The sequence below is a fragment of the Arachis hypogaea genome, chromosome 13 (genome assembly GCF_003086295.3).
Source record: "Arachis hypogaea cultivar Tifrunner chromosome 13, arahy.Tifrunner.gnm2.J5K5, whole genome shotgun sequence".
Classification (NCBI taxonomy): domain Eukaryota; kingdom Viridiplantae; phylum Streptophyta; class Magnoliopsida; order Fabales; family Fabaceae; genus Arachis; species Arachis hypogaea.
Window position 1 is genome coordinate 19,356,486 of NC_092048.1, and position 12,756 is coordinate 19,369,241.

General features: G+C 33.7%; 1 protein-coding gene across 1 annotated transcript; it reads right to left on the bottom strand.

Annotated features, from left to right (window-relative positions):
• Positions 1-4,554: 4,554 nt before the first annotated feature.
• Positions 4,555-8,113, bottom strand: LOC112737574 (beta-amylase). The gene is made up of 7 exons (XM_025787536.3): positions 7,951-8,113; positions 7,063-7,461; positions 6,261-6,425; positions 5,780-6,043; positions 5,329-5,538; positions 5,008-5,247; positions 4,555-4,922 (listed from the first exon to the last, which is right to left on the bottom strand). The coding sequence occupies exons 1-7, from the start codon at positions 8,008-8,010 to the stop codon at positions 4,770-4,772; spliced, it is 1,491 nt and encodes a 496-aa protein (XP_025643321.1). The 5' UTR covers positions 8,011-8,113; the 3' UTR covers positions 4,555-4,769.
• Positions 8,114-12,756: the final 4,643 nt, after the last annotated feature.

Genomic DNA, 12,756 nt, shown 5'->3' on the forward strand with positions numbered 1-12,756 from the left:
ATGAAATGAGAAAATGAAGTTGTGCGCTATAAAGCCCGACTTGTGGCACAAGGTTTTTCACAAAGGCCCGGTATAGATTATGAAGAAACGTATTCCCCTGTATTGGATGCGATAACATTGCGTTATTTGGTCAGTTTATCTGCATATCATAAACTACATATGCATTTAATGGATGGGTAACAGCCTATTTATACGGCTCATTAGATCGGGATATCTATATGAAAGTCCCTGAAGGACTAAAGATATCTAAACCATCCAATGAATATTCACAAGGGTTATACTCAGTCAAATTGCAAAGATCTTTATATGGTCTAAAGCAATCTGGACGAATGTGGTATAATCGTCTTACTGAGTATCTTGCCAAAAATGGATTCAAGAATGATGATATCTGTCCATGCGTTTTCATAAAGAAATCCGCATCTGGATTCATTGTAATTGCTGTGTACGTTGATGATTTAAATATCATTGGGACTCCTGAAGAGATTCCAACAATTATAAAAACTCTAAAAGAAGAGTTTGAGATGAAAGATATTGGAAGGACTAAATTTTGTCTCGGCCTGCAGATCGAGCATATAAAAAATAGAATCTTTATTCATCAAACAACATACACAGAGAAGATCTTGAAAAGATTTTATATGGATACGTCACATCCCTTGAGTACCCCAATGATCATAAGATCTTTGGATGTGTGATGATTGGGTTTTCGACGGTTTAGAATTTCACAAATGAAACCTCGTTGCAAGTATAGTTTCTAAACCAATCACTAATCCTTTCATACAAAAAGTTGTTTGTCACTAAAACAAACCCCTAAAATTTATAAACCGAAGTATTCAAACCTCGGGTCGTTCTCCCTAGAAATTACGATATAGTGTCTTGTTATTGGTTATGAGTTATTTTGGGGTTTTGGATAAGAAGCATGAAAAGTAAATGGCAATGAAAATAAACTAACTACTATAAAAGCTCTTGGCAAGATATGAGAACTAGAAATCCTATCCTAGTTATCCTTCTCAATTGTGATGAGAATTGTTCATTGCTCCCACTTAGTTAACCTCTAACTATGGAGGAAAGTCAAGTAGATGAATCAATTTGATTCCTCAAGTCCTAATTAACTCCTAAAGGAGAGACTAGCTTTAGAGGCATTCAAATCAATTAGCAATCTCTAATTATCAATCAACAAAGGAATTAGATAACTCAAGAGTCACTAATCACTCTACCTAGGCCAAGAGGAATAAAATCTATACAAAAATCCAACCAAGCATTTAATCAAACACTTGGAAGGCACAAAAGAAAAGTATAGTCAATCACAACAAGAATGAATTCTAACTACAATTGAATGTAAAGAATTAACAACAACAATCAAGGAAATCACAATTATCATGAATTACCTCAAATTGCATTATTAAAAGGGAATAAAAGAAACAACAATCTATCCAAAACAAAGTGAAGAATTACAAGAATTAAAGTACATAACTAAAGAGAGGGAGAGGAGAAGATTAAGAATTGGCAAAGGAGAATTGAATTAAGGCATGAATTAACCCTAGATCTAAGAGGAAATATTAACCTAAACCTAATCCTAATCCTAGAGAGAAGTGAGAGCTTCTCTCTCTAAAACTACTTTTAAACTAAAGCTATCACTTCCTTCTTCTCCAATTGTTATGTCTCCCCTTTAGGCCTTGATCCTTTTATTCCTTTCTATCAGCAATTGGCGCCAAAAATGGGTTCAGAAACCCCTCAAAATCGCCAGGCACGTGTTGCCTTAATGAAGTCATGTGCAGACATCGACGCGTGCGCGTCCCTGGCTGATTCCGCAATGTGCGCGCGAGCGCCTTGTGCGCGTGCGCGTGCTTGGCCGTAATCAATTCTTTGGCTTTTTGTGCTTCTCTCCACTTGCATGCTTCCTTCCTTGCTTCCTTTGATCCATGTCTGGCCTATTTCAATCCTGGAATTACTAGCAAACACATCAAGGCCTCTTATGGAATCAAGGAGAAATCAAAATTCATCAAAATAAGGCCTAAAAAGCATGTTTTTACACCTAAGCACAAATACGGGAGAGATAACAAAACCATGCTAATTCATAGGTTAAATGCAAGAAAAGGTCATCAAAATACTCTAAATTCAATACAAGATAAACCCTAAAAATGGGGTTTATCAATGTGGAGAAGGATCAATTCCGTCCTAAAGAAGAAAATGAAGATATCCTTGGTCCTGAAGTACCATATCTTAGTGCCATTGGAGTGCTAATCTATCTTGCTAATAATACACGACCTGATATATCATTTGCTGTGAATTTACTAGCAAGATATAGTTCCTCTCCAACCAGAAGACATTGGAGTGGAATCAAGCAAATCTTTCGATATCTTCATGGAACAGTTGATATGGAATTGTTTTATTCATATGGATCCAAGTCACAACTAATTGGCTATGCAGATGCTGGATACTTGTCTGATCCACACAAAGGGAGATCTCAAACAGGATACCTGTTCACATATGGTGGTACAGCTATATCATGGAGGTCCACAAAACAGACGATTGCTGCAACATCCTCTAATCATGCTGAAATACTAGTGATACATGAAACTAGTCGCGAGTGTTTTTGGCTGAGGAGTGTGATCCAATATATTCTGTCATCATGTGGACTGATTGATCAGAAGATAGCTCTAACTGTCCTGTTTGAAGATAATACCGCATGCATTGCTCAACTTAAAGGCGGATATATCAAAGGTGATAGAACAAAACATATTTCTCCCAAATTCTTCTTCACTCATGATCTTCAAAATCAAAGGACAATTGATGTCCAACAGATCCGCTCAAGTGATAATCTGGCAGATTTATTCACAAAGTCACTCCCAAAATCTTCCTTTGAAAGATTGGTACATGAGATTGGGATGCGCCAATTTCGAGACATCAACTGATGTCGACAAGAGGGGGAAACTGTACTCTTTTTCCTTGGTCAGGTTTTTTCCCATTGGGTTTTTCTTGACAAGGTTTTTAATGAGGCAGTCCCTATCACTAAAGGATATTGTACTCTTTTTCCTACACTAAGGTTTTTTCCTCACTGGATTTTTCTTTAGTAAGGTTTTAACGAGGCAATAATCCTAAATGGTTATCCAAGGGGAGTGTTGTGATAAGACCTTATGTGGATGCCCATTTTCAATGTTGCTTGGTTTATCAAGGATGACTCCATTTATTGTAGTTTGAAAAATGTCATCATGTGTACCTATAAATAGAGGCTTAAGCCTCTGAATAAAAACACATAGTAACAATAAACATTCTCTTCTTTCTTTCTACACTATTAATATCTCTCTCTTTATATTTTTTTATTTTATTTGTTACCTCTTTCTTATTTAGTTATTTTATAACAATAATAACTAATAACACAAAATATTAAGGTTTACAATACTTAAATTTCACATAAAAATAACCATCATCTATCATTAATAACACAAAATATTAATTGTGTATGATAACCGGACCACCGGACCAATTTTGGATGACCCGAGCCATGGCCCAGACCCGATCCAAAATAATAACCGAGTCTATTTTTGAGATTTTTATCCGACTTTAGACTCAGTAAAATCATATTAGATTAGCTCCTCAAATATTGGACCGGGCCGAATCTTTGAGCCGGACCGGGCCATGCACACCCCTAAGTGCAACGGCCTCCTTCTCTCGTACCTCACACTTTTCCTCTTCCATCTCTCCAATGCCGAACCATGCTTCAGTCCCTCACCAACTCCTAGTCCCTCTCACACGCCAAACATCTCCACTGCCACGTCATCACCTGTGGCACCCTCCTTTACAACACCTATCTCAGAACAAACCTCGCTGCTTGCCAATAGCTATGCTTCGCGTGCTCAAATGAGAGAAGCACACCATGTGTTCCACGATATTTCGCTGCAGAGCTCCTTTCTGTGGAACTCAATAGTAATTAATAAGGGCTAATACTTGTAACGGTTTTCCGTCGAGGACCCCTTTTTATGTACATGAGATGTTGAGTTTTGGTGTCAAGGCTGATAATTTCACCTACCCTTCTGTTCTCAAGGCGTGTGGTAATCTTTCTTTGGTGAGATGCGTATAAATTAAAAGGTTCATGCTTTGGTGATGGTTAATAGGTTGGGGTCTGATATTTATTTAAGATGGAACTTTTCATTCTATATATAAGATCTTGAATAGGGTGGTGAATTAAAATAATGTATTTCAGAGCTAAAGACTCAGCAACCAGCCAACCACAAATTCAAGCTCTAATCTGGGTGATGTTAGTTTGAGAATTAAACCCGTCTCCTTTTCCTGAAGCTTTTGACCTTATTGTGGTGATTGACACTGAGTGTTTCCAGAACTTCAATTTCCTATTTAGATTCACTTGTGTCAATATGAATCCATTGGCTAAATAAGTAAATATTCAATCACATTTTGGTAATACAGTTACAAGATTATAAAGTGCTTAACTATTCCTAAAAAATGCTCATATGAGATTGGAATATTATTAGGCTTCACTATTTTTAAGATGGAGATATGAGATATCTGTATTTTGAATTGTGATGGTAGCTGTTAATGTAGGTATAGCAAAATAGTTTATTAGATTCATAGATTCAAAATAACTCATACAATACAAGTACACACGGTATATATGTCTAAAGGCATAGACATTGCTACATTCTTGCATCATCATATCATTAGCATTGCATATGCAGCTCAACAGCTGCTTTATTCATTATCATAACTAATTCTAGTTCCAGCTGATTTTTGTGATCATATCTTAAATCTTTAGTTCAGCCATCAACTTTCATGTCTGTCTCTGAGTCCCAGGGGAATGGTGGTATTGGTTTGGTTGCTTCAAGAATTTCCTCAAGGGGAATTTTCGGTCCTGATGGCTTCAGTGGAATTATGACATGATTATACTGGTTAGGATCTTCAACATAATCCTACAATTTGAACCATTTTAAGAGGTTAGGAGGCTGCATATTATGAAACCATTTTAAGATCATTTATGAAATGAAAGCATATCACCTGATCTGCATGCATCTTTAGCACGAATTTTTTGAATATAGCAAAATTTGATTTTTGCAGTAGTTCATCCGAAAGACGGAGATACGTTATCCCATACATGCTTAGTTTTGGGGGGCCATTTTTGTTGACACCATTTGGTCTAGCATTCAGTATCATTTGGTTGTAAGCTGCAGCATCATACCTTGGCAGTGCATTTTCACCAGCAACTTCAATTTTTTCTCTCCAACCTCCACTCAATACCTGTGCAGAGATATTCATGTCAATTTGAACACAGCTACACATGTTTTTTACATTTGATATCATCAATGATGCATTTGTTACCTGCTGAACAAGTTCCTGCGGTGCGCTCTTTGCATCAGAGCTTTGTTCCGAGTCCCTCATCTCAAGACATGTGAAGTTCAAAATGGCATGATGACGAGTCAGCATCCTTGCAATAGGACGGTACCCATCTCTATCTTGAAGGTTGTAATATCCAGCAGTGAGCTCAGCAGCATGACTTTCAGATTTGTACCACCAATGAATTCCAGAGACCTGTTGTCAAGTCATGTTCTCATGGTTAGAGGTTATACTAGGATTTTGTTTCTATGTAGTATAAATTTTAAAAAAATTTCGTCGACATTCAATCATGCATTGTTGCTTCGGAAATTGAATGGAAAACTTATAGTTGGTAATACTGTGAAACTTTTACTTAAACTAAAAAATTAAACTGAGGTGAATAACAGTTGAACTAAAAAATTAAGGAGAATGTTGATTGAGGTGTTGTGAAATTTACTTTAATTGCTATCGTGACATTGCAGCCCTGGAAAGCTTTGGTGGCTTCCTCTAGGATCTGATCGCCATGGATCAGCAATTTGTTGGAATACCAGGTTAAGAAGAACTTCCCTTTCTCAGTGAGGTATGTGCCATTTGATTTGAAGAACTCAGTAGATTCTGGTACATCATTGTAAGACCCTGCATCATCTGGCAGTTCCCATTCAGCATGGCCAGCTTTAGCTGCAGCAGCTTTAAACTCTGCCTTCAAATATTTGTCATAGCACTGCATAGTTTCATATTTATGATGCTTTAATAGGTACATTAAAACATTTGAAAAGCATTGCATAATTTCATATTTGTGATGATTTAAGTGCTACAATCCCATATTGGATGATAAACAATCTTGTTCTATGCTTTGAAAGTCGAAAATAACATAAATGCGCCAAAATCATCTAATGGTAAAATCATGCTAAAAATTTATACCATTTGATCAGACTCACCTGAAACTCCCCAATACCAGGAAATTCCCATCCTTGACTTTGTGGATAAGAAGGGAATCTTAGCTCTCCTGCTGGTCCAAGCCCAACTTCAATGTCTATAATTAGTCCGGATTCTATAAAATCTGACATGTTTTCCTTGAAACTCTTCATGTAATCACTGTATATCTGTAGTAAGGCAATAAGTTCAAACAACAACAACAACAAAGCCTTGTCCCACTAAGTGGGGTCGGCTACATGAATCAAACGACGCCATTGTGCTCTGTCATGTATCATGTCTACAGAGAGACCGTTTACGTGTAGATCTCGTTTGACCACCTCATGGATGGTCTTCTTAGGTCTTCCTCTAAGGCAATAAGTTCAAACATGTTGGAAATTTGATTAGCTGAACCATTATTCTTAAGCCTGTACAGTTAAAATTACTCTCCTAAAATATATAAACATAAATTGATCTTTGTACAATCAAGTAATCAATTGTATAGAAAACAATTAGTCAAATGAGTAATTAATAGTTTCAATTATACAACTTTTTCAAACACACTACCTTCTATTAACCTATTTCTCTTTTTCCCCGTTTAAAATTTTGGAAATATAAAAACATAGGAATGAAACAGAAAATAAGAACAATAATATAATAGACCTTAATCCTTTAAATTAAAGGGCTTGCTCTATTTTATTTTTAAAGGACTTGAACCAAAAAATTTATGATAGAACAACGAAAGAGAACAATAAAAGAACTACTATATTTTCAACTTTCAAATATCAAGAAACATATTTGAGCTCATAAAAAATAGAGATAGATTACCTGGATGGCTGTTCTACCATGGAAAAGAGGGAGGTTATCCACACCAATATTGAGATACTCTATGTTCCTGTTACCTGATCTATTGGTGTAAAAGATATCAGGATCCGAATCTCCAATCTCAAGCACCCATTTTGGAATTGGGATATTGACAATATCTCCTACATTTCCTCCACATTGATGGAATGACATTATTGCCTGCAGTTTCAGGCCACATTCTTGAACCAGCTTGAACAAGCTCCTATATGCCCCCCAATCATATTGTTTTGGACCCTTCAGTTCTATGATCCCCCACCACACATCAACCATCACGCCATCAACGCCTGCTTCCTTTAGCTGCAATAGTTGTTTCTTTAGGCCTTCTGGATCTTCAAACACATTGTTCACATTCACGACTCCTAGCTGATGAAGAAGTTGTTTTTGGAAAGATAAACAACAAAAACAAGTTAATTGTTATAGCATAATGTTATAATGACTCATCCTCATAACGAGTATATCAACTCAGAGAGAGAGGCAGGAGAAGATAGATATAGCTAAGAGAGAAATAAGAGACAGGGGTGAGATTGAGTGGGAGTGTAGGAAATACAACCATACTAAGTGTGCACCAAAAATTAACTACTTATAAAATATATGTTCAAAATACAAAATATACATTGAAAACAAGTTAAACAATACATGTATTTATACACAAATACACAATGACTAATTTTTTGGGTGCACCTATCACTTCTGAGGAGCTTGAGAATGAGTAGAAAAGCGAGTAAGTGCAATTATTACTGCTATATATATGTTGAATGTAAGTTTCAATAATATTTGTTGATATAATATGAATATGTGATATGATTAAATAATGGTGAAGGCATGGATAAACCAGTAATGTGTATGACTTACTGGGAGCATGACATAAACCGGAACATAATTTAGCAGCATGTTAGGATTAGAAGTGCCCATTTTGCTGCCTTTTTGTCCCTTTAAGAACTGAGTAGTGTGATGTATATAAAGATGGAAAATGTGTATGTCTGTTACGTAGAAGGTACTTGTTGAGAGGGTGACGAACCACTAACCAAGCAGGTGCTTATATAGTGAGGAAAATAATAAAGAAGTAGCATTTGGTGGCTTCATTTCCTACCGTGTTGAGGGCCCATGGGGCCGTTATGACAATCCAATTTCTTTTCTTTTGGTGAAGAAATCAGAAAGTAATTAGTTTGGAATATGAATTTGGACTGTGGACTCAACATTTTCTAGTCGTGCAATGTGATAATATTTTTTTGGGTTAAGTACTAATTTCGTTGTTAAGGTCTGGAGTGAAAATTAAATTCGTGTCGAACCTTTTTTTGTTATTAAAATCATCTCCAACATTACAAAACGTTATAAAATTTTCTTTTTTTATCTCAATTTTATTTTTTGACTAAATTATCCTTAGTTAATTAATAAAAAAAATAAAAAATAAACTAAAAAATAAAAACATAATCCACCCCAACCCCACCCCACCCCATCCCATCCCATCCCCATCCCCATTCCTATCCCTATCCTCATTCCCATCCCCATCCCCATCCCCTTAACAAAAAAATGAAACTCCATTATCATCATCCTCATCTCCTTAACAAAAAAACTTAAACATCATCCCACCATAATCATCACTTTCCATTAACCCTTCCTTCCCCATTAACATTCTCATTAACACCCCCATAAAATTATCAGCAGAATTTTTTTTCCCTCCTCCACCTCCACTACTACCACCACCACCACCACCACTATAAAGTAGAGCCTTTTTCTCAATATCTTCAATTTCTGAGTTTCCTCTCCATCCCCTTTCTCCTAATCTCTTCCACCGTCTGAACCGGTCCATCCACTATCTTTTCTCCCTCTGATTCCTCCCTCCGTAGATGCTTCTCTTGTTTCGTTCCCATCCATTACCTTCGCAGACTCGCTTTTGGCACCAAGATTTAAACTTTGAGCCCTAGCCCTCTGCCTTCTAGAGGCCGTGTGCTCCCACATCTCCGCCACTGTGAAGTCTACGGGATCTTCACATGCAACCGCATCCTCTTCAACCACGCGCAAGATCACACGGGCTGTTGGTCGAATCAAGTTCGGGTCTGCAGAGAAAACTCTTCTTGTCAGCGTCGAGCTCCATCACCCACAGCTGCGACAGTGCCAGCGCCAGCAGCAGTAGGAGGAATTTTTTTTATTTTTGTCACTTCCTTCCTCTTTTCGTTCTTCTTTTTTTTTTTTAATTTTTGAAGAACATAAAAAATTTCTATTATTGCTGATTTTGATCTGAAGTTGCAGCTGATGATGATTGTTGAAGGAAGAATGCTACGGGGCCAGTAATTTTTGTGATTTGTAGCCATCAAATAGCCATCAAGATGGTTTTAATAGTGTGAGATTAGTGTGAAATTTCATCCAATGACTCACTTTTATTTGCTGGTTACATGCTGATTAGAATTTAACAAAGTTGTTGGCCCCCTAGACTTTTTCATTGTTAAATTTAAAATTTTTGATTTATTTTATGGTTATTGTTGAATTGGCTGAAAATGCTGAATTTGTTGTTGCTAAATCTAAAGTATTTAACCCTTGAAATTTATTTTGTAGTTGTTGTTGTTGTTGAATTGGCTAAAGGGGAAAGGTTTTTTATTTAAGTTGAGAAGAAGAATTGGAGTTTGGGGAAGGAGAAATTCGAAGAGAGTAGCAGAAAAAACGGGATGGAGAGAGAACAGAAAAAGATATCGGGGACAGGGATATCGGGGGCAAGGGCAGGGACAGGGTTGGGGGGTTTGTTTTTGTTTTTGTGGTTGTTGTTGCTAAATTAGCTGAAGGGGGAGGATGTTTTGTTTAAGCTTGAGAAGAAGAATTGAAAGGGGGAGTTCGAAGAGGAGTAGGAGGAAGGGATGGAGAGGGAACGGGAAATAGGGGGAGTTTGAAGAGGTAGGGGGTGGGGATGTTTTTGTTTTTTGTTATTATTTTTTAATATTATATTTATTATTTGTTAAAAGTAATTTGGTCAAAAAAATAAAATTGATGTAGAAAATGACAATTTTATAATATTTTATAACGTTGAGGATGATTTTAATAAGAAAAAAAGATTAGAGACGATTTTGATTTTGACCCAAGACGTTAGGGATGAAAATAGTACTTAACCCTATTTTTTTTTCTACTCTCACTCTCAAATCACTATAATCACCATTATAATTATTATAATTACAATTTTTGTCAATGTCTTAAAAAAATTATAATTTAAAAAATATTTTAAAAAATAAAATAAAATAAAACAAAATAAATTATCTAGAATAAAAATAAGACGGTTTAAATATTAAAGATGAAATTAAAATTTTTCTGTTTTTTCCTTCTCCCATTCTTTTGATGCTAACTTGGTGTTATGCCTTTTCATTTTGCCTTTCTTTTTCTTCTGTACTTTTTTTTTATTCTTGTTTCTCTTATTCTACATTTTCCCCCTCTTATTTGTGTTATTCTTTTTTCCATTTCTTTTTCTTCCTCCTTTTTTTCCTCTTAACAATTTTTGTTACTTTTGTTATTTATAAACAAATTCTGTAATTTTAGACAAATTTTTTGTTTTTATGAAAAAAATGTTTTTTTATTTTATGTATTTTCCTAAAAATTTCTATGCTAATTATAAAAAAGTTTTAAGTTGTTTGCATAAAATTTTTGTCCTAGTTTGAAAATATTTTTCTTTTATTTAAAAAAAATGAGATATATTTACAAAAATATTGATCATCTAACATATTTATTAACCAAAATAAAGAGTGTTCTTTTTATTGTTGATCATCTCCCCATGTACGTTAAGATTGTTTCAAATGAACACAATTGTGTTTAAATTATATTTGGTTATTTTAAAGTGGATTGAGTTTTGCTCAAAATATACTTTTGGTGGAAACAATTTTTTGTTTTTCCATCCTTGAGAATTACATTGAAATAATTATAAGATATCAATTATCTATTTTGACCTTTTTATATTAAAGAATGATATATTAGTCTTAAACCTTCACTTCCTTTGCAGTAATTTTGTATTTTAATATAATTTTGGATAACATCATTCAAATAATATTTATTTTTTTAGAATCACGTCTGATAAAAAATATCAAAATACAAACTACATTCGGATTAATTTAATTTTAATCAAAATTAATTTTACAAAAGTGCATTCGTATTAATCCAAACACACTTATTCTCCGGTGAACATCAATGATTGAGCACTGGCGATATAAACGTTATCAAGTAACAATGGTTGAAATGACCTTAACGGTACTTAATGTGAGTGTCTTTCTTTATTTATGAACCACTCAAAATAAATATTTAATTACTAGAGTCGAAAACATCGTCCGTTACTCAGCACCTACTATTGTTACCGTTCATGGATGAATCATGACCACAATCACATGATAATCAATTAGTAGTATTTGTTTAATATGAAAAGAAACAACTATTTAGGTGTATACGAAATCGGCCAATAAATTTGTTATTTGTATAAAATATATAATATAAAATAAAAATAAATAGTGATTAATTTTTAATGCTTATATAATATTTTTAAAAATAAATCATAACCACTAAATCATTTTAGATATACATTTATTTGTAAAATATACCAAAATATCAAAATAATTGTTATTATGTGTTAGAAGAAATAATGTGCAACAATTATCCATCTATCATTTTAGCTTTTATTTAACAAAAATAAGTTAATGATAATATTTATAGAAATAAATTATTTAAATTTTTCTGTAAATTGTGATTTTTCACTATATACTATTTAAAAGAGACAATATATATAAAAATAAATGTTGTTTAATAAAAAATTACAGTTAACATTATAATAATGAAATATTGAATTGATACACCGTTAATAGCTCACAATTTCACAAGTCGAAATTGTAGAGCATGGTCCATGTAAATGCTAACAAGGGTTGAAATGACCTTTTATGCTACTTAAATGGTAGTGTTTTTCTTTATTTATGAATCATTCAAAATAAATAATTAATAATTAGAATTGACAATAATGAAAAAATCCTTTAAGATAAGAAAACTAATAAAGTAAAAAAAAGAAGAGTTTAATTATTATTAAATTTATAATTTTTTATTATTTATGAATCTAATAATTTTGAATCAAAAGTTGTTAGATTATTACTTTTTTACTTTATTAATATCCGCACCTTAGAAGAAATTGATATTGAAAATTTCTATAGAATGAGTACTTTTCCCTTCTTCATGGCCTCCTATTTTTTCATTAAGAAAATTGTCTCTCGTTTTATTCCTATTCTCGTCATGTGTTCCTATTTATCACTCTCTGCAAGAGAGGGAATATTAGTGATATTGGTAGATTTTTTTATAAAATAATAATTGCCAAAATAACACAAAATAATAAATATAATACAGTATAATTCAAAATAATTTAACTTAAAAAATAAATATTCATAATACATTTATTGAAAAACATAACATGAAGTTAAAATAATATAAAAATTCATCTATGTCATTTTAAGTTCAAATCATTTCAAAGATATAAAATTGTTTATGTATTATCAATGGGTCCATCTAGTGTACAGATGCATTTTGGTACAGATTTACAGATTTTTGTTTTTATTTAGTTTAAAAGCGTATCACTAAAAGTGTTGCTTAAAGAAAAAGTGTTACCCTTAATCGTTAACTTGGCTCTGATACCAATTTTACTCTTCATATTTT

Excerpts from the sequence above, each read along its gene's own strand:
- LOC112737574 (XM_025787536.3), bottom strand. The coding sequence starts at position 8,010 with ATGGGCACTTCTAATCCTAACATGCTGCTAAATTATGTTCCGGTTTAT. Across the intron at positions 5,539-5,779 it reads ATGTCACGATAGCAATTAAA|GTCTCTGGAATTCATTGGTG; the intron begins GTAAATTTCACA and ends ACTTGACAACAG. Across the intron at positions 5,248-5,328 it reads CGCAGGAACTTGTTCAGCAG|GTATTGAGTGGAGGTTGGAG; the intron begins GTAACAAATGCA and ends ATCTCTGCACAG.